At 48.0% G+C, this 24,102-nt stretch overlaps 1 protein-coding gene across 1 annotated transcript in view; it reads left to right on the forward strand.

Annotated features, from left to right (window-relative positions):
* Window positions 1–24,102, forward strand: part of LOC128345978 (uncharacterized) — a 44,524-nt gene that overhangs the window by 7,081 nt on the left and 13,341 nt on the right. The window contains exon 2 of the mRNA XM_053298750.1: window positions 13,441–13,607. Coding sequence (XP_053154725.1) covers window positions 13,538–13,607 — 70 coding nt within the window. The 5' untranslated portion in view covers window positions 13,441–13,537. The remainder of the gene's footprint in view (window positions 1–13,440; window positions 13,608–24,102) is intronic.

Genomic DNA, 24,102 nt, shown 5'->3' on the forward strand with positions numbered 1-24,102 from the left:
GGGTGTATGTGTGTATGTATACACACACACATCAAACAAAAAAAAATTGGGAAATAACTTGGCTTGCCTCCAAGCCATTCTGAGCTGATTATCTCCCCTTCCCTCCTATCTCACTTATTAGCAGTGAAATAGTGGAAATCTGAGCATGCAAAGAGAAGGGAGGTAGGTCATAGAATGTAATGACAAGGTTGGTTTCTCTTTCTGATCAGTTTGGCATGGCATCTGTTATGTTAACCTGCTGCCCTGAATGAGTAAACAGGCAGTAAACATTACGTATATTTCTTTCAGAACCGGATTAGGAGATGATGAGTTTGACAGGCAGGGAGATTTAAGACCAGACAGGAAAATCTACATCAAAATTTCATTTGGTAGGCATGGACATGAAAGATGAAAGCAAAACTGCTATTCAGCCAAACAGAACCAAACTACATGTTCCATTATTATTATTATTTTTTAAAATAATCGGAGCCAGGGCCTAGTGAAGATGAAGACCATGGTGGTGCACAGGAGAGAGAGGTTTAACCATTTGCTCCTACAGTGCTGTCAGGGGGGAAATGGAGCCCAAGTCTAAAAGCGCCTTTAGGGATGCAATTTCTGGTGGGGGTGGGGGAGATCAGCATGAGAGGATCAAGCCAAACCAGTTCCACGCACATCTCTAGAACTTAGAATATGATCAATCAAATGAGCAAGTTACTTTGGACGTGCTCCAAAGCAGGGGTGGATCCGGGGAGGTGTGTGCAAGGGTGCAGTTGCACCTCTTGTGAATTTGTATTGAGTCTCATGGGCGCTTTCCAGGTTACACCCTGCAATGGGGTCATGACGAATCTCTGAAGTGTGCTTCCACACTTCCTGTGTTGCGACACCACAGTCCCTATGCTGACAGCAGGGTGCCATTCATATTTCCAATGCCTTGTTTTGAATTTAATCGTTGCGAAATAGTACTATAACATCATATATCTGGCGTTTAAAAGTTGCTGTTTTTTCAGGTTGTTAGTTTTCAAGAGACTGCTCCCCCTGCTGGGCGCTTTGCTATTTATGTTTTGACTGCGATTTGCCTGAACGGAAGCATTGTGCCACTGTTGAGTGGCTAATCTGGAAAGTGCTATGGAGATCTGCAGTAGCAAAGAGTCAAAAATGGGTTAAATATTCACCTGCCCTCTCCTAGCCTTATTGGTTCTGCTAGAGTCTTGTGTTCTTCCCCCACTTGGAATTTGTATGTAATTGCAGAGCTGAGGAAGCTGGCTGTTGGGCTGGGGGTCTTGCTCCAAGAAGGAAAGTAAAACAATTTTTAAAAACCAACCCTTTGCTGTTTGTTTTGTTTGTGTGTGATTTGTTGTTGTGCATGTGTGTGAGAGAGTGAGTTTTAAGCTTTTTTTTTTTTAAATCATTTTCAAAGTATGCCAGAACTGTTCTAGTACAAACTTGTAAGAAAACTTCCTCCCCATCCCAACAGTATACCTTCTTATGGGGAAATTAGTCAGTACAAAAGTATTAAAAGCTTTAAAAAGAACTTGCTGACCTGGCGCAGAGCATCTGCACCCCTAGTTCTCTCTGTCTCTCCCCATCTTCTTTCTATGCTTCCCCCCTTCAGCCCCAGTTTCTGTCCCCCCCCCATTTTGTCCTCCCCCAGAGGCTGGCCATGGGGGGGGGGGAGAAGCAGCCACCGCTTCTCTCTGCTCCCCGCTTCTCCCCTACTGGTGGCTGGCAGTTTGCCAGGCTGCCACTTCCCACCCCCTTGTCCCCTTAGCTAAGCAGGGTCTGCCCTGGTTGCATATGAATGGGAGCACTGGAAGATATTCCCCCTCAGGGGAGGGAGCTGCTATGGGAAGAGCAGAAGGTTTCAGGTTCCCTCCCTGGCTTCTCCAAGATAGGGCTGAGAGAGATTCCTGCCTGTAACCTTGAAGAAGCCACTTCCAGTCTGTGAAGACAATACTGAGCTAGATGGTCTGACTCAGTGTATGGCAGCTTCCTATGTTCCTGTGTTGAGCAAATAGTTGGTGTGGCATCTGGATTTCAGCAAAACTCTTACCTCTGATTTTTCAGGCCTAAAGCAAATCCTTTCCATTACTATTATTGTGGTACAGATTTTCTAATCTCCTCTATGCACAACAATGTATTGCACAGTGCCACCATTTACATCATTATGAAAGGTAACTTTAGGAAGAAACCTGATCAACTTTGATAGCTATTAGTTCAAATCCGATAAGGAGCAACAATAGGATTATTAATTTATATTTTGTAAAAGGGGGCAACACTTCCTGTTGTAGTAGGAAAGGAGGGGAAACACAATTGTTCCACATATTTTGCATACAGGCTTCTCTCTTAGTTGCCAAATGAACTCTATTCAGTTTTTTTGAGAGGTAAGCTGCTCCTGGGTTAATGCTGCAGGGATTCAAGTCTTATTAATTTTTATTATTCATGTATAGCAGTCAGATGTACAAACTACTTTAATGTAACTACCATATTTGTCTACTCAACAACCCTATGACGTAGGTCATCAATAGGCAATTTTTGTAATTGCATTTATTTTTATTTATTGTTAAATTTATATACTGCCTTTCATTAAAACAATCCCAAGGCGGTTTACAGCAAAATTTAAAAACCAGATTGTAAAAAAGACACAATTAAAATATTAAACTAAAAATACAAAACAAATCTGATTAAAAAATTTAAAACACAAGCATAAAAGCAATACAAAGTACAAAGAGCAGCAGCAGCAGAGACAATCACATAAAAGCCCTGGTAAAAAGCCATGATTTAACGTGCTTTCGAAAAGCTGTGATGGAGACTGAGGAGTGAATAGCCACTGGGAGAGCATTCCAGAGTCTGGGGGAAGCAACAGAGAAGGCCCTGTCCCGCGTGCATGACAACCGAGCCTCCCTCATTGTCAGCAACCAAAGCAGAGCCACCTCAGATGACCTCGTCAAGTGGGCAGCAACCCTTGGGAGCAGGCGGTCCTTCAGGTATCCCGGGCCCAAACCGTTAAGGGCTTTAAAGGTCAAAACCAACACCTTGAATTTGACCCGGAAACAAACTGGTAGCCAGTGCAGCTCTTTCAAAATGGGTGTGATGTGCTCCCACCGGGCAGCTCCAGATAAAACCCTGGCTGCTGCATTTTGCACTAGCTGAAGTTTCCGGATATTCTTCAAGGGCAGCCTCACGTAGAACACGTTACAGTAATCCAACCGTGACGGGACTAAGGCATGGGTAACTGTGACCAGATCAGCCTTCTCGAGAAAAGGACGCAGCTGGCACACTAGCCGAAGCCTTGCAAAGGCACCCCTGGCCACCACCTCCAAGCAGAGCCGGGTCCAGTAATACCCGCAAGCTGCATACTTGCTCCTTCAAGGGGAGTGCAACCTCATCCAGAACCAGTAAAATCTCCTCATCCTGATTGGCTCTCCTACTGACCAACATTACCTCAGTCTTGTCCGGATTCAATTTCAGTTTATTAGCCCACATCCAACCCATCACAGCCTCCAGCCCCCAATTCAGGACATCCACTGCCTCCTTAGGATCAGGTGACAAAGAGAGATAGAGCGGAATGTCATCTGCATATTGTTGGCAACTCAGTCCAAGTCTTTGGATGACCTCTCCCAGCGGTTTCATGTAGATGTTAAATAGCCTGGGGGACAAGACCGAACCCTGCGGGACCCCACAGGCCAACGGCCACGGAGCCAAGCAGTATTCCTCCAGCACCACCTTCTGGACCCCCCCCCCCCCCAAGAAAGGACTGGAACCACTCTAATGCAGTACCTCTGATTCCCATACTCCAGAGGCAGCCCAGAAGGATACCATGGTCAATGGTACTGAACGCTGCTGAGAGGTCCAGCAGAACCAACAGGGACGTACTCCCCCTGTCTAGTTTCCAGCGTAGGTCTTTCACTAGAGTGACCAAGGCAGTCTCAGTTCCATATCTGGGGCGGAAGCCAGATTGAAAAGGGACCAGATAATCCATATCATCCAAGACCCTCTGCAGCTGGGATGCCACCACACACTCTATCACCTTGCCCCAAAAGGGAAGGTTAGAGACCGGTCTATAGTTGTCCGGGTTGGAGGGATCAAGGGAGGGCTTTTTTAATAATGGTCTTACCAACGCCTTTGAGGCACGATGGCACCCTGGCCTCCCTTAATGAAGCATTAATAATCACCTCCCACCATCTACCTGTACCCTCCCTGGCAGCTTTTATCCTCTCTAATAAAACGCTTGGTGTCCGTCCGTGGACGGGCACCAAGCGTGTGTTCGTGCCTCCCTGCCCTGTTCTGCGCCTGCGCGAAGCGCAGGCGCAGAACAGGGCAAGGGAGACACGCTTGCCGGTACCCGGCGGACATCTTGGGCGGCCAGAAGCGGCTGCTCAGAAGAAGCCGGGAAGAGGCGGCGAGGGAAACGGCGGGGCCAGAAGCAGCCGCCGCGAAGATAGGAAAGAGGCGGAGGGGAAAGAGGCGGCGGGGGAAGCCGGCCGAGGTGGTGGCGGAGCCGCCGCCGAGGCCTGGCGTCGCCGCTAAAGCCGGCCAGGGGGAAAACTTTGGGGCCCGACTTCCCCACACTAGAGCCCGACATCCCCGCACCCCCCCCCATGAACAAGGGCCAACATGGCCCAGGAAAATGCCACCGCGGCGGCCGCCGCCAACCGCCCTCCCAGTAGACCGATCCCGCCTTCCCCGCTCCCCCACACATGAACAAGGGCCAACATGGCCCAGGAAAATGCCTCTGCGGCCGCCGCCGCCACCCACCCACCCAGCTGCCCGAGACCTCCTTACCCAAAGAAGAACCAACCCCGACGACCGAGGAAAAAGGAGCTCACAAAAAGAGCTCCTCTCTCGGCAAAGACACTGCCCAGACTGCCGCTGGGCGTCCTTTACGCCCAATGCAACAGTCCGGGAAGAGGCTTGCCCGAGAAATGAGCTCTGCTTGCGAGCTCCTTTCTCCGTCGCGTTCAAAACAGTGAGTAAAGTTGCCAGGTTGGGGGGGGGAGCGCAAGACTCTTCTGGGCAGGGGAGAGGGGGAAGGGGGGAGGGCAAGTGAGGGAGGGGGGAGGGCAAGAGGGAGGGTTGGAGGGGGGAGGGCAAGAGGGAATGGGGCAGGGAGGAGGGCAGGAACGAGTGGGGCAGGGGGGAAGAGGGAGGGCCAAGAGGGAGTGGGGCAGGGTGGAGGGGCAAGAGGGAGTGGGGCATGGGGAGGGGAGAGGGCAAGAGGGAGTGGGGCAGGGGGGAAGAGGAAGGGCAAGAGGGAGTGGGGCAAGAGGGAGTGGGTCAGGGGGAGGGGGGAGGGCAAGAGGGAGTTAGGCAGGGGGAGGGGGAAGGGAAGGGCAAGAGGGAGTAGGGTGGCAGGAGGGACTGGGGCAGGAGGCTGACAGGAAGGGGAGGGTGTGAGCGGGGTGGGAGGGGAAGGAAGAGAGGCCAGAGTGTGGGGCAGGAGGGAGGGTGGGACAGGAGAGACAAACAAACACACACACACACACACACACACACACACACACAAAGAAAAAAAAGATGAAGAACACATAAAGGGGGGTAAAAAGGCTAGCGCCCGTTGTTATAACGGGCTTAAAAATACTAGTTAGCCATAAAGGGCAAGGGTCAAGAGCACACAATGTTTCCCGCACACTGCCCAGGATCTTGTCCAGATCCTCAGGCCGCACCAACTGAAAAGAATCCAACACAATAGGACCAGATGGTACCAAAGGCGTGTCTGCCGGAACTGCCAAAACTCGGGGGTCCAAATCGGCACGGATGCGAGCGACTTTATCCGCAAAGTGACATGCAAACTGATCACAGCGGGCTGTGGATGATTCCACCCTACCTGGGGGGATGTGTGCAGCAATGTCTTTGCTACACGAAACAGCTCCTCCATTCTGCACTGAGCAGATGCAATGGAGGCGGAGAAAAAGCATTTCTTCGCCTCCCCCACTGCCACGGAGTAGTCCCTAAAAAGGGCTCTAGCCCGTGTTTGGTCGGATTCGTCATGACTCTTCCTCCAGCATAGTTCCAGCCATTGCCCAAGCTGTTTCATCGCCCTAAGCTCCGAGGAAAACCAAGGAGCTGAACAGGCTCCACCAAGCCAGAGAGGGCATTTAGGAACAACCGTGTCAACAGTTTTCAGAATTTGTTTTGTCAGAATTTCAGAATTTTGATTGGTGTGGGTGTGAGACACACCCATTGGGCTTCTGATATCTTGGACTTTATTAAAGTGGGCTGCAGCCAGAGGCAGCCAGAAAGGTGACTGGAAGACGGCTGTGGGGTAAGGAGTTCTTATCTGGAGGCTACGCTCCAATCTCCTCTGGGTGGAAGAAGGGTTTGGCCAAGGCTTTTTCTGTACTCTTGTCCTCCTCTTTGCAGCCTGTTTGTTATCAGGGGCTGAACTCACTCTAATTGTGTATATATACATTCTGCACCTGGCCAGACTGCCTGATTGGTGTGGGTGTGAGACACACCCATTGAGCTTTTGATATCTTGGCCTTTATTAGAGTGGGATGCAGCCAGAGGCACAGGACACTGAAGCTGGCTGCCAAAGGGGGCTGGCCTTTGGAGGCAGCCTTCGGGGCTGGGACTGAGAGCTGGGGCCGACTTATTAACTTGAACGGCTGGAAGGAAGACTCTTGCTCACGCCATTGTTACCTAGTATTTAGATAGGCCTGGTACAGGTATGTGTTTTTGGCTGAACAGAGATGGGGAGGTGGGGAATGACCCTGGGGCAGCTATACCAGTGGTGGTGGGGAATTGACAAAGATATGGCGTTGGTAGGCCAGTGGGCCATTATAGGGGAAGAGAATACAGAAATCTAATTGCTATTTGACATTCCAACAGGCCTACCACCTCTTTGATTCTGGAGAGGAATGCCACCCACCCACAGAACATCACCTTATTACTCTATAATGCCAGGTCGGTTCAAAATAAATCTGAGGTAGTCCATGACTTGATTTTGGATGAAGGAGCTGACCTGATATGTATTCCGGAGACCTGGTTGGGAGAGGCTAGTGGTCCAGTTTGGTCCCAGCTTCTCCCATAGGGTTACTTCGTGGTAGAGCAGATGAGAGGATGTGGTCAGGGAAGTGCGGTGGCTGTGGTCTATAAGAATACCATCTCCCTTACAAGGATCCCTGTTAGGGATCTAGCCTATACTGAATGTGTGTACCTAAGCCTAGGGACCAGGGATAGATTGGGACTTCTGCTGGTGTACCGATCACCCTACTGCCCAGTGGAGTCCCTAACTGAGCTGACAGACCTGGTTACTGAGCTAGCATTGGAGCTGCCCAGGTTGTTGTTGGTGGGGGACTTCAGTGTTCATTTTGGGACCGGATTGTCAGGGTCAAGAGTTCATAGCAACAATGATGACAGTGGGCCTATCCCAATTAGTCTCTGGTCCGACACATGATGCTGGTCACATGCTTGATTTGGTCTTTTGCTCCAATCAGGGAGATGTTCCATGGGTGGGGACTCCTGTCATCTCCCCATTGTCATGGACGGATCACCATCTGGTTAAGGTAGAACTTACAGCCATGACACACCTCTGCAGGGGTGAAGGACCTATTAGGTTGGTCTGTCCAAGGAGGTTATTGGATCCAATAGGATTCCATGAAGCCTTGGAGGGGTTTAGGATTGGTTCTGCTAATGATTCCGTCGATGCTCTGGTACAAAGATGGAATAATGAACTTACTAGAGCAGTAGACACAATAGCTCCTGAGTGTCTTCTCCAACTTGCTTTAAAGACAGCCCCGTGGTATTCTGATGAGCTGAAGCCATGAGGTAGACAATTAGAGCGCAAGTGGAGGAAGATTCGGTGCGAGCCTGATCAGGTACACCACACAGCACATTTGAAGACCTATGCTCTGGCAGTACGAGCAGAAAAGAAGCAGTTCTTTTCTGCCTGAATTGCTTCCGCAAATTCACGTCCAGCTGAGTTGTCTAGGGTTGTGAGGGGGCTAGTATGTACCCCCTCCCCCTTAAATTTAAACATGGAACCATCAGTCACTCGCTGTGACGTCTTTAATGACTTTTTTGTGGATAAAATCTTTCAGATTCAGGCCGAGCTGGATTCCACAGTTATTGCTGAGTCTACTGTGGAGGTGTGCAGCAACTCCTCTTATGGGATTAGATTGGATCACTTTCAGTTTGTGACTCCTGAGGAAGTGGACAAACTGCTTTGGACTGTGCGCCCTACAACCTGTTCTCTCGACCCTTGCCCAACTTGGCTTATTGCATCGGGAAATCATATCATTAGGGAGGGTCTGGTTAATATTATTAATGCTTCTCTGAGGGAGGGCAGGATGCCTCCTTGTCTTAAGGAGGCTGTTATTAGACCACTCTTGAAGAAAGCTATGCTGGATCCTTCAGAGTTAGCTAATTACAGATCTGTTTCTAATCTTCCATGGTTGGGCAAGGTGGTAGAGCTGGTGGTGGCCTCTCAGCTCCAGGCAGTCTTGGATGATGCAGGTTATCTAGACCCATTTCAAACTGGCTTTTGTGTGGGCTATGGGGTCGGCCTGATGGATGATCTCCAACTGGCTGTTGACAGAGGGAGTGTGACTCTGCTGGTCCTTTTGGATTTCTCTGTGGCTTTCGATACTATCGACCATGGTATCCTGTTGAACTGCCTGGGGAAGGTGGGATTGGGTGGCACTGTCTTACCGTGGTTCCGCTCCTACTTCTCTGGCAGATTCCAGATGGTGTCGCTTGGAGACTGTTCCGCTAAGTGAGAACTGAAGTGTGGCGTCCCACAGGGCTCCCTACTGTCTCCAATGCTTTTTAAAATCTACATGAAACCACTGGGAGAGATCATCAGGATGTTTGGTGCTGGGTGTTACCAATATGCTGATGACACTCAGATTTACTTTTCCATGCCAACCTCATCAGGAAATGGCATCTCCCCTAAATGCCTACCTGGAGGCAGTAATGGGCTGGATGAGGGATAACAAACTGAAGTTGAATCCAAATAAGACGGAAGTACTGACTGTGGGGGGACAGGACCCGAGAGATGGTTTAGATCTGCCTGTTCTGGATGGGGTTACACTCCCCCTGAAAGAGCAGGTATGTAGCTTGGGAATACTCCTGAACCCAAAGCTCCCCCTGGTTTCTCAGGTGGAGGTGATGGCCAGGAACGCTTTTTATCAGCTTCGGTTGATATGTCAGCTACGTCCATTTCTAGAGGTGAATGACCTTAAAACAGTGGTACATATGCTGGTAACCTCCAGGCTTGACTACTGTAATGGGCTTTATGTGGGGCTGCCTTTGTTCATAGTCTGAAAACTACAATTGGTACAGAATTCAGGGGCCAGATTGGTCTGGTACAACATGAAGGGACCACATACTGTAACACCGGTTCTAAAAGAACTGCATTGGCTGCCAATATGTTTCCAGGTGAAATACAAAGTGCTGGTTATTACCTATAAAGCCCTTAATGGCATGGGTCCAGGCTATTTGAGAGAGCGCCTCTTTTGTCATAATCCCTGCTGCCTGCTACAATCTTCTGGAGAGGTCCTGTTACGGTTGCTACCAGCTCATTTGGTGGCGACCCAGGACCAGGCTTTTTCTGTGGCTGCCCCAGGGCTCTGGAATAAGCTTCCTGCTGAAATAAGAGCATCTCCTTCTCTGTTTGTTTTCAGGAAGAACCTCAAGACCCTCCTATTCTCTCAGGCTTTTAATTAGAATTAATTTTAATAATTTTTTAAAAAAACTGGTTCTAATTTTATTCTTTTGTTTTTATTGTCATGTATTTTAATTAGTGACTTTTAAATATTTTAAATTTTGTACACCGCCTAGAGATATACATATCAGGCGGTATAAAAATATGATAGATAGATAGATAGATAGATAGATAGATAGATAGATAGATAGATAGATAGATAGATACTGTAGATAGATAGATAACTGTGCTCATTTTGGAGGCAAACTTGCTGCTGCAGCTGGTTTTACAATGCCTGCATTCACATGTAATATAAAAACGGAGATCCCGTCTCCTCTGGATTCAGACACTGTACATCAGAATGCAGGCAATCATAATTTAGTGGGCAAAAAATTGAATTGCAGCTTCCCTCCCCGGACTCCAATTTGTACCTTTTTATATGAAGTGAGTTTCGCTGCCTGTACCTCTGATTTTGTGGTGACAGCACTATGTCCAAATGCTGGTACTGCAGTTTCCCCCTTCTACAATCGGAGTTGAGGGAGGAAGCTCCTCCCTCGCTCTGGCTGCTATTGGTTGCCAGGGCTGTATTTCATTAAAGAAGGAAACCCTGGCAGCCAGTTCCCCCTCCTCTCTGCAGTCAGCAAGAGGAGAGGGAGCTCTCCATTTTGTCCAAATGCAGATGGAAGAGCAGGGGGAGCAGGGCACGGAACTGTGGGTCCATTGGACCCAAGGTTCTGTGTTACATCCAACAGTGACCTCTGTATTTATTTAACATCGCTGCCAACAAACAGGACCCAAAATCTTATCAGGCTATTAAGTTGATAAAATTGCAGGCTTTTCAAGGGAGGTAGCCGAAACAGGGACATTTTGTTTTGTGTACAAAACTTTCGGATTTGGAAATGGGCATTTTGTTTTGTCTACAAAACACCTGAAATGGCCCATTTCGAGTACAAAACGTTTTGTACCAGAAACATTTCGCACATCCCTACTTTCCAGGAGCACTTGTTAATATGTTTGTGCACAGTAGAATGAACAGTCCCAGAAAACATGGTTAGTGTTTACCAATCAGGCAACCAATTAAAGTTTTTCCTACTTGTCTTTCCCATGGTTAGTTTTGCCATGGTTAGGCAACCAATTAAAGTTTTCCCTACTTGTCTGATAGGAAGGGAAATCTAAAGGGAGGAACATAGGGAGCTGCCATATACCAAGTCAGACCATTGGTCCAGCTAGGTCAGTATTGTCTACACAGACTGGCAGTGACTTCTCTGGGGTTGTAGGCAGAAATCTCTCTCAGCCCTAATTTGGAGATGTCAGGGAGGGAACGTAGAACTTTCTGCATGCAAGTGCTCTTTGCAGAGCAGCCCCATCCTGTAATGGGAATACCTTACAGTATTCCTAACCCTAACCCATCCAAATGGGTTGAGTGGGTTGAATGGCCCCTGCTTACTTGGCAAAGAGGCACCTTTTAATGTGGTAATTCTCTTTATTTAGCAGGGGGAGAGTAACTGGTCCTACCCACCCCCAGCACAGTACCTCCAGTGACTGTTGCTGGGGTCTACCTTATGTTTCTTTTTAGATTGTGAGCCCTTTGGGGACAGGAATCCATCTTATTTATTTATTATTTCTCTGTGTAAACCGCCCTGAGCCATTTTTGGAAGGGCGGTATAGAAATCGAATTAATAAATAATAATAATAATAATAATAATAATAATAATAATAATAATAATAATAATGGGTGGACCTGCTTAGCAAAGGGGACAATTCATGCTTGCTACCAGCCACCTAATGGCACAGTGGGGAAGTAACTTGCCTAGGGAGCAAGAGGTTGCTGTTTTGAATCCCCTCTGGTATGTTCCCCAGACTATGGGAAACATCTATATCAGGCAGCAGCGATATAGGAAGATGCTGAAAGTCATCATCTCATACTGCATTGGAGGAGGCAATGGTTAAAAAACCCCTCCTGTATTCTACCAAAGAAAACCACAGGGCTCTGTGGGCACCAGGAGTTGACGGCGCCTCGATGGCCCAATTTTACCTTTACCTTTTACCACAAGACCAGCTCTCCTCCCAGGTCAGGAACAAAACTAGAAAGAAGGGTTAAGTCACTCCTAGTGTCTTTATTAACTTTCTGTCCTTTTGGAAATTATAGAACTTTAGTATGGATAAGTTTATTTGGGTAGAAGATGAAACTGATATATCTGGTTCAGCTTAACATCCTTATTTCTTATGAAGCAAAAAATATACCAATGACGTAATTCCTGGTATTCAGAAAGAATTTATGTTAACACAACTTTTACATAGCCTATTATATAAGTTATCCATAATCTCTCTTTTCATGAAGGAGGAGTGAAAGGGAAGCAGGTTCTTGGTGCCCTAGGTGAAGTTTGACTTTAATGTCCCCTGAGCTGAGAAGTGCAGAGCCATGGTTTTAACTCGAGCCCCATAGGCCAGGTCAAATGAGCATTTGCCAGGTCAAATGACCAGCCTGCATGGATGGCCAATGAGTGACTAGCCCATGCTGGTTTAGGGATACAGTTGGAGAGGGGAAAAGGTTGAAGAGCTCAAAGTCCACCTGATGCCCACCTTTCTTCTATTGCCACTGCCTGCCTCCCCTCAGCAGTGCAAGTTCTGCAATCCTCAGGGCCAACCAAATTATTTGTCTCTCTGAGATGCAGCTTCTAACGGTGCTGCGAGGAGCTGTGCTCCAAGACCAACCAGGCCTGATTGCAGCCAGGGCCAACCATCATCCATGTCCAGCCAGGGCCAACCACTTACTTCCTGTTTCGGGTCCAGGCACTTGACAAACCAAGATAGAGGCTCCTGCTTGAGCAGTCACAGCCAGTGGCAAACCCAGGTCATTTGGGAGCCTGAACCTGAAGGGCTTTGGAGGCCTCCCCACCAGGATGGTGGTGGGGTGTTAGGAGAAAGCCCCCCCCCCGTTTTGCACACTTTTGTTTTGTTTTTTGTTTAAATGCTGCAGCATGGCAGCACTACTTGCAGGGCGTGGGGGCGTTTTTTAAGGAGATGTTTACCTGGGGGGAGGGTGGAATGGGGCACAGCGGTTGCAGGGGGGGCAAGGAGCAGAAAGTTTCCCCTATTATTATTATTATTATTATTATTATTAATTCAATTTCTATACAGCCCTTCCAAAAATGGCTCACACAGAGAAATAATAAATAAATAAGATGGATCCCTGTCCCCAAAGGCTCACATTCTAAAAAGAAACATAGGACACACACCAGCAACAGTCACTGGAAGTACTGTGCTGGGGCTGGATAGGGCCAGTTACTCTCCCCCTGCTAAATAAAGAGAATCACCATGGTAAAAGGTGCCTCTTTGCCCAGTTAGCAGGGTGACCCTCCATCATCTCCAGGATGGGAGGCAGAGAGCTCCGTCCAGCTCCACTCCGTCCTCCCAAGTGACGGCTTCTTGGCAAGAGGTAAGCCCCACCTAAGAAGGGAGGCTAGCTACAGGGCTGTCTGTTTCCCACCTGATTTTTGAGGGCATCTACCTCTACCAGGTACTCTTCAAACGTATGAATAGTCTCAAACATACACACAGGGAGTTTTTCCTTGTAGAAAAAACAGGGAAAACTTTCTATGACACAAACCTACAGTCACACTCGTTTTATGACTGCTAGTCCAATTATGAAGATTTTCGCCTTTCTCGTTAAGCTGATTGTTGGGCATTCTTTTTAAAGGAATAACTCTATGCAGAGGTATGATGCGAAAGATTCTTCTTCTGATAGCCTTGTTCAAGATATGTTTCAAAGGGATGAAAGCAGAGAAGGAATTGACTGTCTCCCCATTTTTCAACAGGTGAAGAGAGATAACTTGCTCAAGGGTGTGACTTAGCTTTCAGTCAAAGGCATTGGAGTAGTTTGTGGTACTGTAGGAATTCTTCAGCATTTGCCTCATGAAGTCCCTCCAGGTCTTACTTCTGTGCTTCCTATTGCTGTCCACTGCATTCGGTGGCACTTATACTGGTAAGTTTTCCTATTTCCATGGATGTCTTTCAGGTTTTCTGGATAGTACTTCCTGTACTCTTGAAATTACAAGTGCCAGGAATGTTCACTGTGTAGTGTGTGTGTGAAATGACCATTTTGTATCTGCCTTTAATGCATATACACACTGCCGATGTACTGGCATCAGTGATGCCTACACATTTTGACTGGTTTACAGAAAATTGTGTGGGTATGTTTAGGTTTTGGCTAGGTCCGACTGAAGTGGATGGAATACTGGCGATTTATACACTGGGCCAGAAAGAAAGGGGGTGGAAGCTATAAGGAGGGATTATTAGAATGTATTTATTTATTTTTACATTTCTATACCGCCTTTCGTTAAAAGAAAACCCCAAGGTGGTTTACAAAAATTAAAACATACAATAAAAGCAGTAAAAACATCAAACAATAAAAACATCAAGCTAAAAACATATAAACAAGCATAAAAACAAGACAACAGATAACAGATAAAAACACAAAGAAGCCGCAGTAAAAACGATCATGTAAAAGCCTGGGTAAAAAGCCAAGTCTTTAAAAGCTTTCTAAAAGCCGTGATGGAGTCTGAGGAATGAATGGCCACTGGGAGAGCATTCCAGAGTCTAGGGGCAGCAACAGAGAAGGCCCTGTCCCGAGTGCACGAAAGCTGGGCCTCTCTCATTGTCGGCACCCGGAGCAGGGCCCCCTCAGATGTCCTTGTCAAGCGGGCAGCAACCCTTGGGAGCAGGCGGTCCCTCAAATACCCCGGGCCCAAACCGTTAAGGGCTTTAAAGGTCAAAACCAGCACCTTGAATTGGACCCGGAAACGAACCGGCAGCCAGTGCAGCTCTTTCAAAATGGGGGTGATATGTTCCCAACGGGCAGCTCCAGATAACACCCTCGCTGCCGCGTTTTGCACTAGCTGCAGTTTCCGGATATTCTTCAAGGGCAGCCCCACGTAGAGCGCGTTACAGTAATCCAGCCGTGACGTGACTAAGGCGTGGGTAACCGTGGCCAGATCTGCCTTCTCGAGAAAGGGACGCAGCTGGCACACTAGCCGAAGCCATGCAAAGGCACCCCTGGCCACCACCTCCACCTGAGCCTCCAAAAGCAGAGCCGGGTCCAGTAGTACCCCCAAGCTGCGTACTTGCTCCTTCAAGGGGAGTGCAACCCCATCCAGAACCGTTAAAATCTCCTCATCCCGATTGGCTCTCCTACTGACCAACAGTACCTCCGTCTTATCCGGATTCAATTTCAGTTCGTTAGCCCACATCCACCCCATCACGGCCTCCAGCCCCCGATTCAGGACATCCACCACCTCCCTAGGATCAGATGACAAGGAGAGATAGAGCTGAGTGTCATCTGCATATTGCTGACAACTCAGTCCAAATCCCCGGATGACCTCTCCCAGCGGCTTCATGTAGATGTTAAACAGCATAGGGGACAAGACCGATCCCTGCGGGACCCCACAGGCCAATGGCCACGGGGCCGAGCAGTAGTCCCCCAGCACCACCTTCTGGACCCTCCCCTCAAGAAAGGACCGGAACCACTGCAACGCAGTGCCTCCGATTCCCATACTCAAGAGGCGGCCCAGAAGGATACCATGGTCGATGGTATCGAATGCCGCCGAGAGGTCCAGCAGAACCAACAGGGACGCACTCCCCCTGTCTAGTTCCCGGTGTAGGTCATCCACTAGAGCGACCAAGGCAGTTTCAGTCCCATACCTGGGGCGGAAGCCAGATTGAAAAGGGTCCAGATAGTCCGTATCATCCAAGACCCTCTGCAGCTGGGACGCCACCACACGCTCCATCACCTTGCCCAGAAAGGGCAGGTTAGAGACCAGTCTATAGTATTCTAGGTTGGAGGAATCAAGGGAGGGCTTTTTTAATAGTGGTCTTACCACCGCCTCCTTGAGGCACGATGGCATCCTGCCCTCCCTTAATGAAGCATTAACGATCACCTCCAGCCATCTGCCTGTCCCCTCCCTGGCAGCTTTTATTAGCCATGAAGGGCAAGGGTCAAAAGTGCACGAAGTCGCCCGCACACTGCCCAGGATCTTGTCCACATCCTCAGGCCGCACCAACCAAAAAGAATCCAACACAACGGGACCAGATGGTACCAAAGGCACGTCTGCCAGAACTGCCAAAACTCTGGAGTCCAGGTCAGCACGGATGCAAGCGACTTTATCTGCAAAGCGACAGGCAAACCGATCACAAAGAGCTGTAGATGACTCCTCCCCCATTGTCCGGGGGGATGTGTGGAGCAAGGTTTTCACCACACGAAACAGCTCTGTTTGTCTGCACTGAGCAGACGCAATGGAGGCGGAGAAAAAGCATTTCTTCGCCACCCCCACCGCCACGGCATAGTCCCTAAAATGGGCTCTAGCCCGTGTTCGGTCAGATTCGTGATGACTCTTTCTTCAGCGTCGCTCCAGCCGTCGCCTGAGTTGCTTCATCGCCCTAAGCTCCGAGGAAAACCAAGGAGCCGAACAGGCTCCACCAAGCCGGAGAGGGCGTTTAGGAGCAACCGTGTCAACAGCCCGGGCCATCTCTCCATTCCAGAGATCAACCAAGGCCTCACTGGAAACACTGGAAACTCCCCGAGGGCCGTCTGGAATCCAAGCGGATCCATAAGCCTCCGGGGGCGGACCATCTTAATCGGCCCACCACCCCTGCAGAGGGCAGACGGAGCAGTCAAACTAAACACCACCAGGTGATGATCTGTCCATGACAAGGGAGTGGTCTCAAATTCCCCCACCTCCAGATCATTTATTTCCCTGTCGGCAAAAACCAGATCCAGAGAGTGTCCCACCACGTGGGTAGGGCCCGATACCAATTGAGACAGGCCCATGGTTGCCATGGAGGCCATGAAATCCTGAGCCGCACCCACTAGGGGGGCCTCAGCGTGGACATTGAAATCCCCCAAAACAATAAGACTGGGGGAACCCAAGGCCACCTCTGAGACCACCCCCGCCAGCTCAGGTAGGGAGACTGAAGTGCAGCGGGGTGGTCGGTACACCAGCAGAATCCCCAGCCTATCTCGGAGGCCCACCCTCAAGGACAAACACTCGAAATTCTGAGATTGCCTGACCGGGCAACTGGAAACGGGGGAGAGTCTCACGAAAGATGACTGGAACACCTCCTCCCCGACCCTCGAGGTGGGGCTGCTGCACGATCTGGAAACCTGGAGGACAAAGCTGAGAGAGACCAACCCTGCCCAGCGCATCCAACCAGGTCTCCGTCACACATACCAGGTCAGCACACTCATCCACAATCAAATCGTGGATGAGAGATGTTTTTGCGTTAACTGACCTGGCATTCAGCAGCAGCACCCTAATCCTCGAAGGAGTGTTCTCAGAGCTCCCTAGGGTCAGAGGATTGGGAGAAGGGCCGGAAAAAGGAACAGGCCTCAATTGCCTGGACCGATTTCCCCTGTAACGGCCTGCCCAACTCCCACCGCCATACCTCCCTCTGCCCGCTACCCGTGATATTGCTGCCCCCACTCCAGACCCACTTTTTTGCTCTCCCAGACACATCTCCCCAGACTAACCCACCACAGCCTCTTGGCTTAATAAAAACCAGAACCAGGCTTATGTAAACTCCTGCTAGCTTTTTGATTAAGGGAAGATAGCTCTTCAGGCAGAAGGAGAGAGATCTTCTGGGCCCCCAGGCAGCTCGCCCCACGGCTGAGAGCCACAAGGACGAGAGCCCTTGGGCCAGCCAGCCCAATATAGTGGCAGAAGTCCCAGCTCAGCAGCAGCCCAGGAGATGTAACACACCTGGAGAAGAGGTGGGGCAGAAGCAAAAGACAGTCGCCCCACCCAAGCTGTTCCCTTCCCTGTATGTATGTATGTGTTTGCTTGACAAATTTGTACACCTCCCCAAACATTTGTCTCTGGGCAGTTAACAATAGCATAAAACAAGTTAAAACATATACAAAAACTTAAAACAATTTAACAATTTAAATATCATACAAAGATTAAAACCTAAAATTTTTTAAAAAGCTGAAAAAGCTTGGGTGAAGAAGTGAGTTTTCAAATACTTTTTAAAAATTGTCAGAGAGGGAAAGGATTGTATTTCAGTAGGGAGCGCATTCCACAGTCTCAGGGCAGCAACTGAGAAGGCCCGTCCCCGTGTGGCCACCAGCTGAGAGGGCGGCAACTGGAGACAGACTTCTCCAGATGACCTCAATGGGCGGTGGGGCTCATAATGAAGAAGACGTTCTTTTAAATACCCAGGGCCTATGCAGTTTAGGGCTTAATTCTCTTTCTGGAGAATTCTACTCCAGAAGGCTTAGATCCAGATTTCAGGAAGCCCACTTGACTCTCTGGGTTCTAAGCCAGTTACAAAAACTTGCCATGTTTTGAGCTACAAAAAGCTCTCACAATTTGAGAGCTGCCTTTTCTACAACTCAGCATAAGGCAATATTGCATTTGCAAACTTGCAATTCATATTGCAATGTTAAGACAACTTCTGCTATGACAGTACCTAGCACTGCTACATTTTGATAGAGATGCTTACAAAATTGGTCCCTGTAGAATTTTTCAGTGGAGTTGGGAGTGCCTTAGTAACTAGGAATGTGCACAAAATGGGAGAACCTGGTTCGGTTCAAGCTGGACCCAGTCTGGTTTTGTGTACGTTGAGCCGGGCTCCAGTCTGCCTCAGATTCGAACCAGTTTGGGTCCAGTTGAAGAGGGGGCAAATGGCCAGTGCACATGTGTAGCAGCCTCCAAAATGGCCACCACCAGCACAGAAAGGACCAAAACAGCCCCTGTGACCATGGCAGCACCCTCCAGGGCCACCAACACCGTTCCCTCTAAGGCACACAGCTGCAAGCATGTGCACACACCCCAAGCCCTCCGCACAGCTTTCCCAGACTGCCACTCACTTTCTCTGTGGCTGCCGTGCGACTGCTGCTCCCCGCACCACCACCTTTCCCCATTGCTGCTGGGGCTCTTGTGAAGGAGGGAATCATCTCCCTCTGAGAGTTCCATTCACTGCAGCGAACAGGACTCTTCTGTCACACATTGAATCCAAGGATGAAAGATCTTCCTCTGCACAAGAGGTACTGGAAACCAATATCTTGCCTAATTCTCAGGCCTAAGACCAGATCTTGCTTCCCCGTGGCTTCGAACTGAAGGAGCGAATCCAGACTGCTGGTTTTAAAATTTGCATTTCTGCAGCAAGGAAATAGTTATCATCTAAAGTGAGTGGCAGGGATAATTTAGGAGAGGATAATTTAGGATACTGTCCTAAAATACAATGGGCAATTGTAAAGGTTTCTCCTAGTCTTTGTACAATTAATGAATGTGTCTTTCTTTGAATATGTACTGTAAGATATGCAGTATATGCAAGATTTTATAGCTGATTAACAATGTTACTCTGGTTTTATATTTTGACTTATTGCTACTCTGATTTTTTATTTTATAGTGGTAGAGACAATTACAATTAAAGAAAGCAGATAAAGGAAATTGGCCAGCAGCAGCTTCTAATAAAAATTCAAGCAGGTTCTTGTGTTTGAAATTTAATAAATAAAATAATTTTAGTCTTCTGCTCTTCTGGAACACAAATGCACCAGCTCAGAAGGGCGAAACTCAATAATAATAAATAGAGAAAAAGAAAAATGTTTCTTCCACAAACACATTTTTAAAAAAATTTACATATGTTTGCATATATATGCAGGTACTGTCTGCGCAGAAAGCTGAGGCTGGCATCATCTCACTGTCAAGCATACACTTAATGGTTAAAATGGGCTGTCTATTTTGTGTAATGTATGTGAAGCAGCTCTTGTATTCCTGGTTATGAGTACAAATACTGCCTACTGCTATTGCCAACAATAGCCAAAATATTCCCGGTGAAAAGTCTTAATAGGTCATATACATAATGGTCGCCTTTGGACATAATGGCAAACTGGAGGCAAATGTGCCAGAGGTTTAAAACTGTGGTAGTCCGAATGCAGAAAACTGTGGTTTTGTCACTGAACCACAGGTTAGTTTTAGCCCCCAAACCTTAATTTGTAGTTTAGGTCTGTAGTGAGTTTTACCACTGAGACCTCAGGTTTAAGCTGGCATCGTATCGTCCAGATATTGCCTCCATAACCTCTGGTTTGTGCAAGCCACACAAGGGTAAGCAGCTCCTCCCTCTGACTCTATTGGCTACCTGAGCTTTCCTTCATGCAAAGGAGGAAGCCCTCACAGCCAGTTCCTCCCCCTTTGTCAGCTCCCAGACTGCAGATCGCTATTGTCGGGGACTGCACTGGAGGAGCTGAGGCAAACTGTGGGTCCCTTGAGCTGTTATGTCCCAACAGGGGCATAATATATGTTGAGCTCAATCCCCCACCAGTCTGTGTCCCTTGGTATGAGAAGATTTGTCTTGTTATAACTGACAAATAACTCTGCTTAACATCTAAGCAATTTGTTTCACCTACCTAAACACCATGGATGGTCATCTGCGGACCCATCAACTAGATTTTGCTTCAGTGCAATTGTATCTCATTACTTGCTGCCTTTCCAAATTTGCAATGTACTATAGAAAGTTTGCCAATTTTACTCAGGAAGAAAACAAAATGAGAGATTCTATAATTTTAATATAACCATCGGGGAATTTTTTTAAGCCATTACTTCTTCTTTTATTGCCTTTAAACTCCGGGATGCATTTTCACAGAGCTAAAATGTTCACTCCGAGGAATTGTGTCGGGAGATAGGCACTATTGAATGCAGAGTCCTCAAAACAGGACCTTTTTCAGAGAGCATAATGTAACCAACCAATCCCAAGCAAACTCTTTCATAAAACTGTGGTAAGAAATTATTTCCTGGTTAGATAGAACTCTGACAAATAAATTTATGAGACAAAGAGGAAGCCAACAAAAATAACATTAAAAGGTAACAAAATACAGGTTTACTTCTTTCTTCATTGCTTGCCTAAAAATTGGGTATCAAGCATGTGTTAATAAACTCCGTTGTCTTAGGACATTTCAAAAGCATGATGGCCACATGTCTCTGGACTCTGCAGCTGCTCAGCCCAGACATCCTCTAGGCATGCATCAGATTAGAACAGGGCTGCTCAGCTTTGGCCCTCCTGCAGATGTTGGCCTACAGTTTCCATAATCCCTGGCTATTGGCCACTGTGGCTGGGGATTATGGGAGTTGTAGTCCAAAAACATCAGGGGGGGGCGGCAAAATTGAGCAAGCCTGGATTAGAAAGCAGGAAAAGAAATAAGATGGAGGAGAAATTGATTTTTTCTCCTGCTTCTTTACAAGCCTACAATAATAAATTGGCAAATCCCATCTTCCCCTTGTAAACTTTGCACAAGGCTGCAAGAGCCAGGGCAGGGCATATGGAAAAGCCAATTGGGATGGACAAGGCATGCATTATGTCATGAATTGAAGAGGAGTTATCCCACCTTTGTCAGTAACCAACTTATTCGCATATTAAAGGAGAATCTCAGGAAGGCAAGAAAACAGACATAAGAACATAAGAACATCCCTGCTGGATCAGGCCCAAGGCCCATCTAGTTTCAGGCCCATGTTTCGCACAGTGGCCCACCAGATGCCGCTGGAAGCCACAGACAGGAGTTGAGGGTGTGCCCTCTCTCCTGCCATTACTCCCCTGCAACTGGTACTCAGAGGCATCCTGCCTTGGAGGCTGGAGGTGTCCCACAGCCCTCTGACTAGTAGCCACTGATAGATCTCTCCTCCATGAAGTCATCCAAACCCCTCTTAAAGCCATCCAGGTTGTTGGCTGTCACCACATCCTGTGGCAGAGAGTACCACAAGTGGATCACGCGTTGTGTGAAAAAGTACTTCTGTTTGTTGGTCCTAGACCTCCTGGCAATCAATTTCATGGAGTGACCCCTGGTTCTAGTGTTGTGTGAGAGGGAAAAGAATTTCTCTCTCTCCACTTTCTCCACCCCATGCATGATTTTATAGACCTTTATCATGTCTCCCCGCAGTCGTCTTTTTTCTAAACTAAAAAGCCCCAGGTGTTGTTGTCTTGCCTCATAAGAAAGGTGCTCTAGGCCCCTGATCATCTTGGTTGCCCTCTTCTGTACCTTCTTCAGTTCAACAATGTCCTTTTAAAGATGTGGTGACCAGAATTGTACGCAGTACTTCAAGTGTGGTCGCACCATAGTTTTGTATAAGGGCATTATAATGTTAGCCGTTTTATTTTCAATCCCCTTCCTAATCCTCCCTAGCATTGAATTGGCCTTTTTCACAGCTGCCGCACATTGAGTCGACACTTTCAACGAGCTGTCCACCACAACCCCAAGATCCCTCTCCTGGTCAGTCACCGACAGCTCGGATCCTATCAGCATATACTTGAAGTTGGGGTTTTTCGTCCCAATGTGCATCACTTTACACTTGCTAACGTTGAACTGCATTTGCCATTTTGTCGCCCACTCCCCCAGTTTGGAGAGATCCTTTTGGAGCTCCTCACAATCCGTTTTGGATTTCACTATCCGGAAGAGTTTGGTATCATCTGCAAATCTGGTCACATCACTGCTTACCCTGCTTCTAGATCATTTATGAATAAATTAAAAAGCACCGGCCCCAGTACAGATCCCTGGGGGACCCCACTTCTTACTTCCCTCCATTGTGAAAACTCTCCATTTATACCTACCCTCTGTTTCCTGTCTTTCAACCAGTTAGCAATCCACACATGTACTTGTCCCCTTATCCCATGACCGCTAAGTTTCCTCAGGAGTCTTTGATGAGGAACTTTGTCAAAAGCTTCTTGGAAGTCCAGGTAGACTATGTCAACTGGATCACCTTGATCCACACACTCGTTGACACTCTCAAAGAAGTCCAAAAGGTTGGTGAGGCAAGATTTACCTTTGTGGAAGCCATGCTGGCTCACTCCCAGCAGGGCCTGTTCTTCTAGGTGCTTTACAATTTTATCCTTGAGGATGCTTTCCTCAATACACATTCCATTAGAACTGACCACTGGTTGTCATTTATAATGGAGGGTTGTTGTTTTTTTAAAGGGTGCCACTAATGTCTAACTTACTTATATAAATCACATCAGAGTTGTATTCTCAGCATTGTTAGCACCTAGCTCAAGAGGCTTGGGCCCCCATTGATTGGAGCCCCCAGACCAATTTGCTGCCTGCCCCCTATGCTCCCACCCCTGACCTTGTTTGGAAGAAGCAGGAGAAAGTGGGGAGGGCACATTCTGAGCTGAAACTTTTCAGGAGTTCCCTGTTACTGCCTCCTCTGCCACTAAGCCTCCATCATTGCCCCTCTGAGTGATAGTATTAGAATGTGGGGGACACACAGCCAAGCACCTTTCCCCTCATGTCTTCTATCTCAATCCCTTCCCTTTTTATAGCAACCCCAGTGCCAGGACTTGATGGAGGGAAGGAACAGTGTGCAGTCCTCATACGCAGGGGCCATCAGCTGTCGAGTGCACTGGAGAGGGTGGAGGATGGCCCTTATGCCTAGTGGCAACTCAGCTGCAGGGCATAATGGAGGGGATAGCAGAGTGCCCTCCAGTGCAGTGGCAACCCAGCTGTCAGGGATGGGCTGGAGAGGTGACCCTTGTGCCCAGATGCAATTCAGCTGCTGAGCTTCATGCAGGGGGTAGCAGATGGCTTTTGCACCCAATGGAAACCCAGTTGACTGGCACAGTGGAGGGTATGGCAGGTGTTTCTCATGCCTAGCTGGGACTTAGCTGCTGGGCATTATGGAGAGGGCAGCGAAGGAGTAGTGTGTAGCCCTTGTTCCTAGCAGCAACCCAGTGATTGAGGATGGTGGAGGGGTGACAGGCAGCCCTTGTGCCCAGTGGCAACCCAGCTACTGAGCATGGTGGAGGGGGTGGTTGGTGACCTTAATGCCCAGCAGCAATCTACCTGTTGAGCATGGTGGGGTGTGTGGGCAGTGGGTACCTCTCATGACCAGCAGCAACCCAATTGCTGGGCTCAGTGGAGGAGATGATAGTGACAGCCCAGAAGTAAGAGGTGGATAGCATTTCCCAAAAGTATAGCTAACCTTAAAAAGTATTGTTAATATTTTTTTTAAAGATCTTTAAAATTGCATGGCAGCAAAAACACTGCAAAGAAACCAAAAATGGAAGGTGGGATACGAATGCACAGCAACCACTCACCTCCCGCATTTCATGCAGTGGCAAAGCTGCCTAAGGAGTGATTACAAAAGGGAGGCAAATTTGAAAATAAAGCAAGTACTGTAAGTCAAACACATCCACAATAGCAAGGATATCCTAGAGATGAATGGCTTCAAGCAATGGAAGAGAGTTTTGGCTTGTTTTAGAGAGCACGGAAAGGGTTAATTATCAAAATGTGAGGAAGAGGCTGTGGGCATGAGCCGAGCCCTGTGTGCCCAGGCCCTGAACGTCTTAAGTACCTGGTTGTATTTCTCATAGATTTTGCATGTAATACCCTATCTGTGCTTGGGCCTATGCACTCTTTAGCTGTGCGGAGAGTACAGATTTTATTGTGGAGTTAGTCCACCTACAAACACTATTAGGATAACAGAGTGACCCCTAATATG

This window comes from Hemicordylus capensis, chromosome 2, assembly GCF_027244095.1.
Source record: "Hemicordylus capensis ecotype Gifberg chromosome 2, rHemCap1.1.pri, whole genome shotgun sequence".
In the NCBI taxonomy this organism is placed as follows: Eukaryota; Metazoa; Chordata; class Lepidosauria; order Squamata; family Cordylidae; genus Hemicordylus; species Hemicordylus capensis.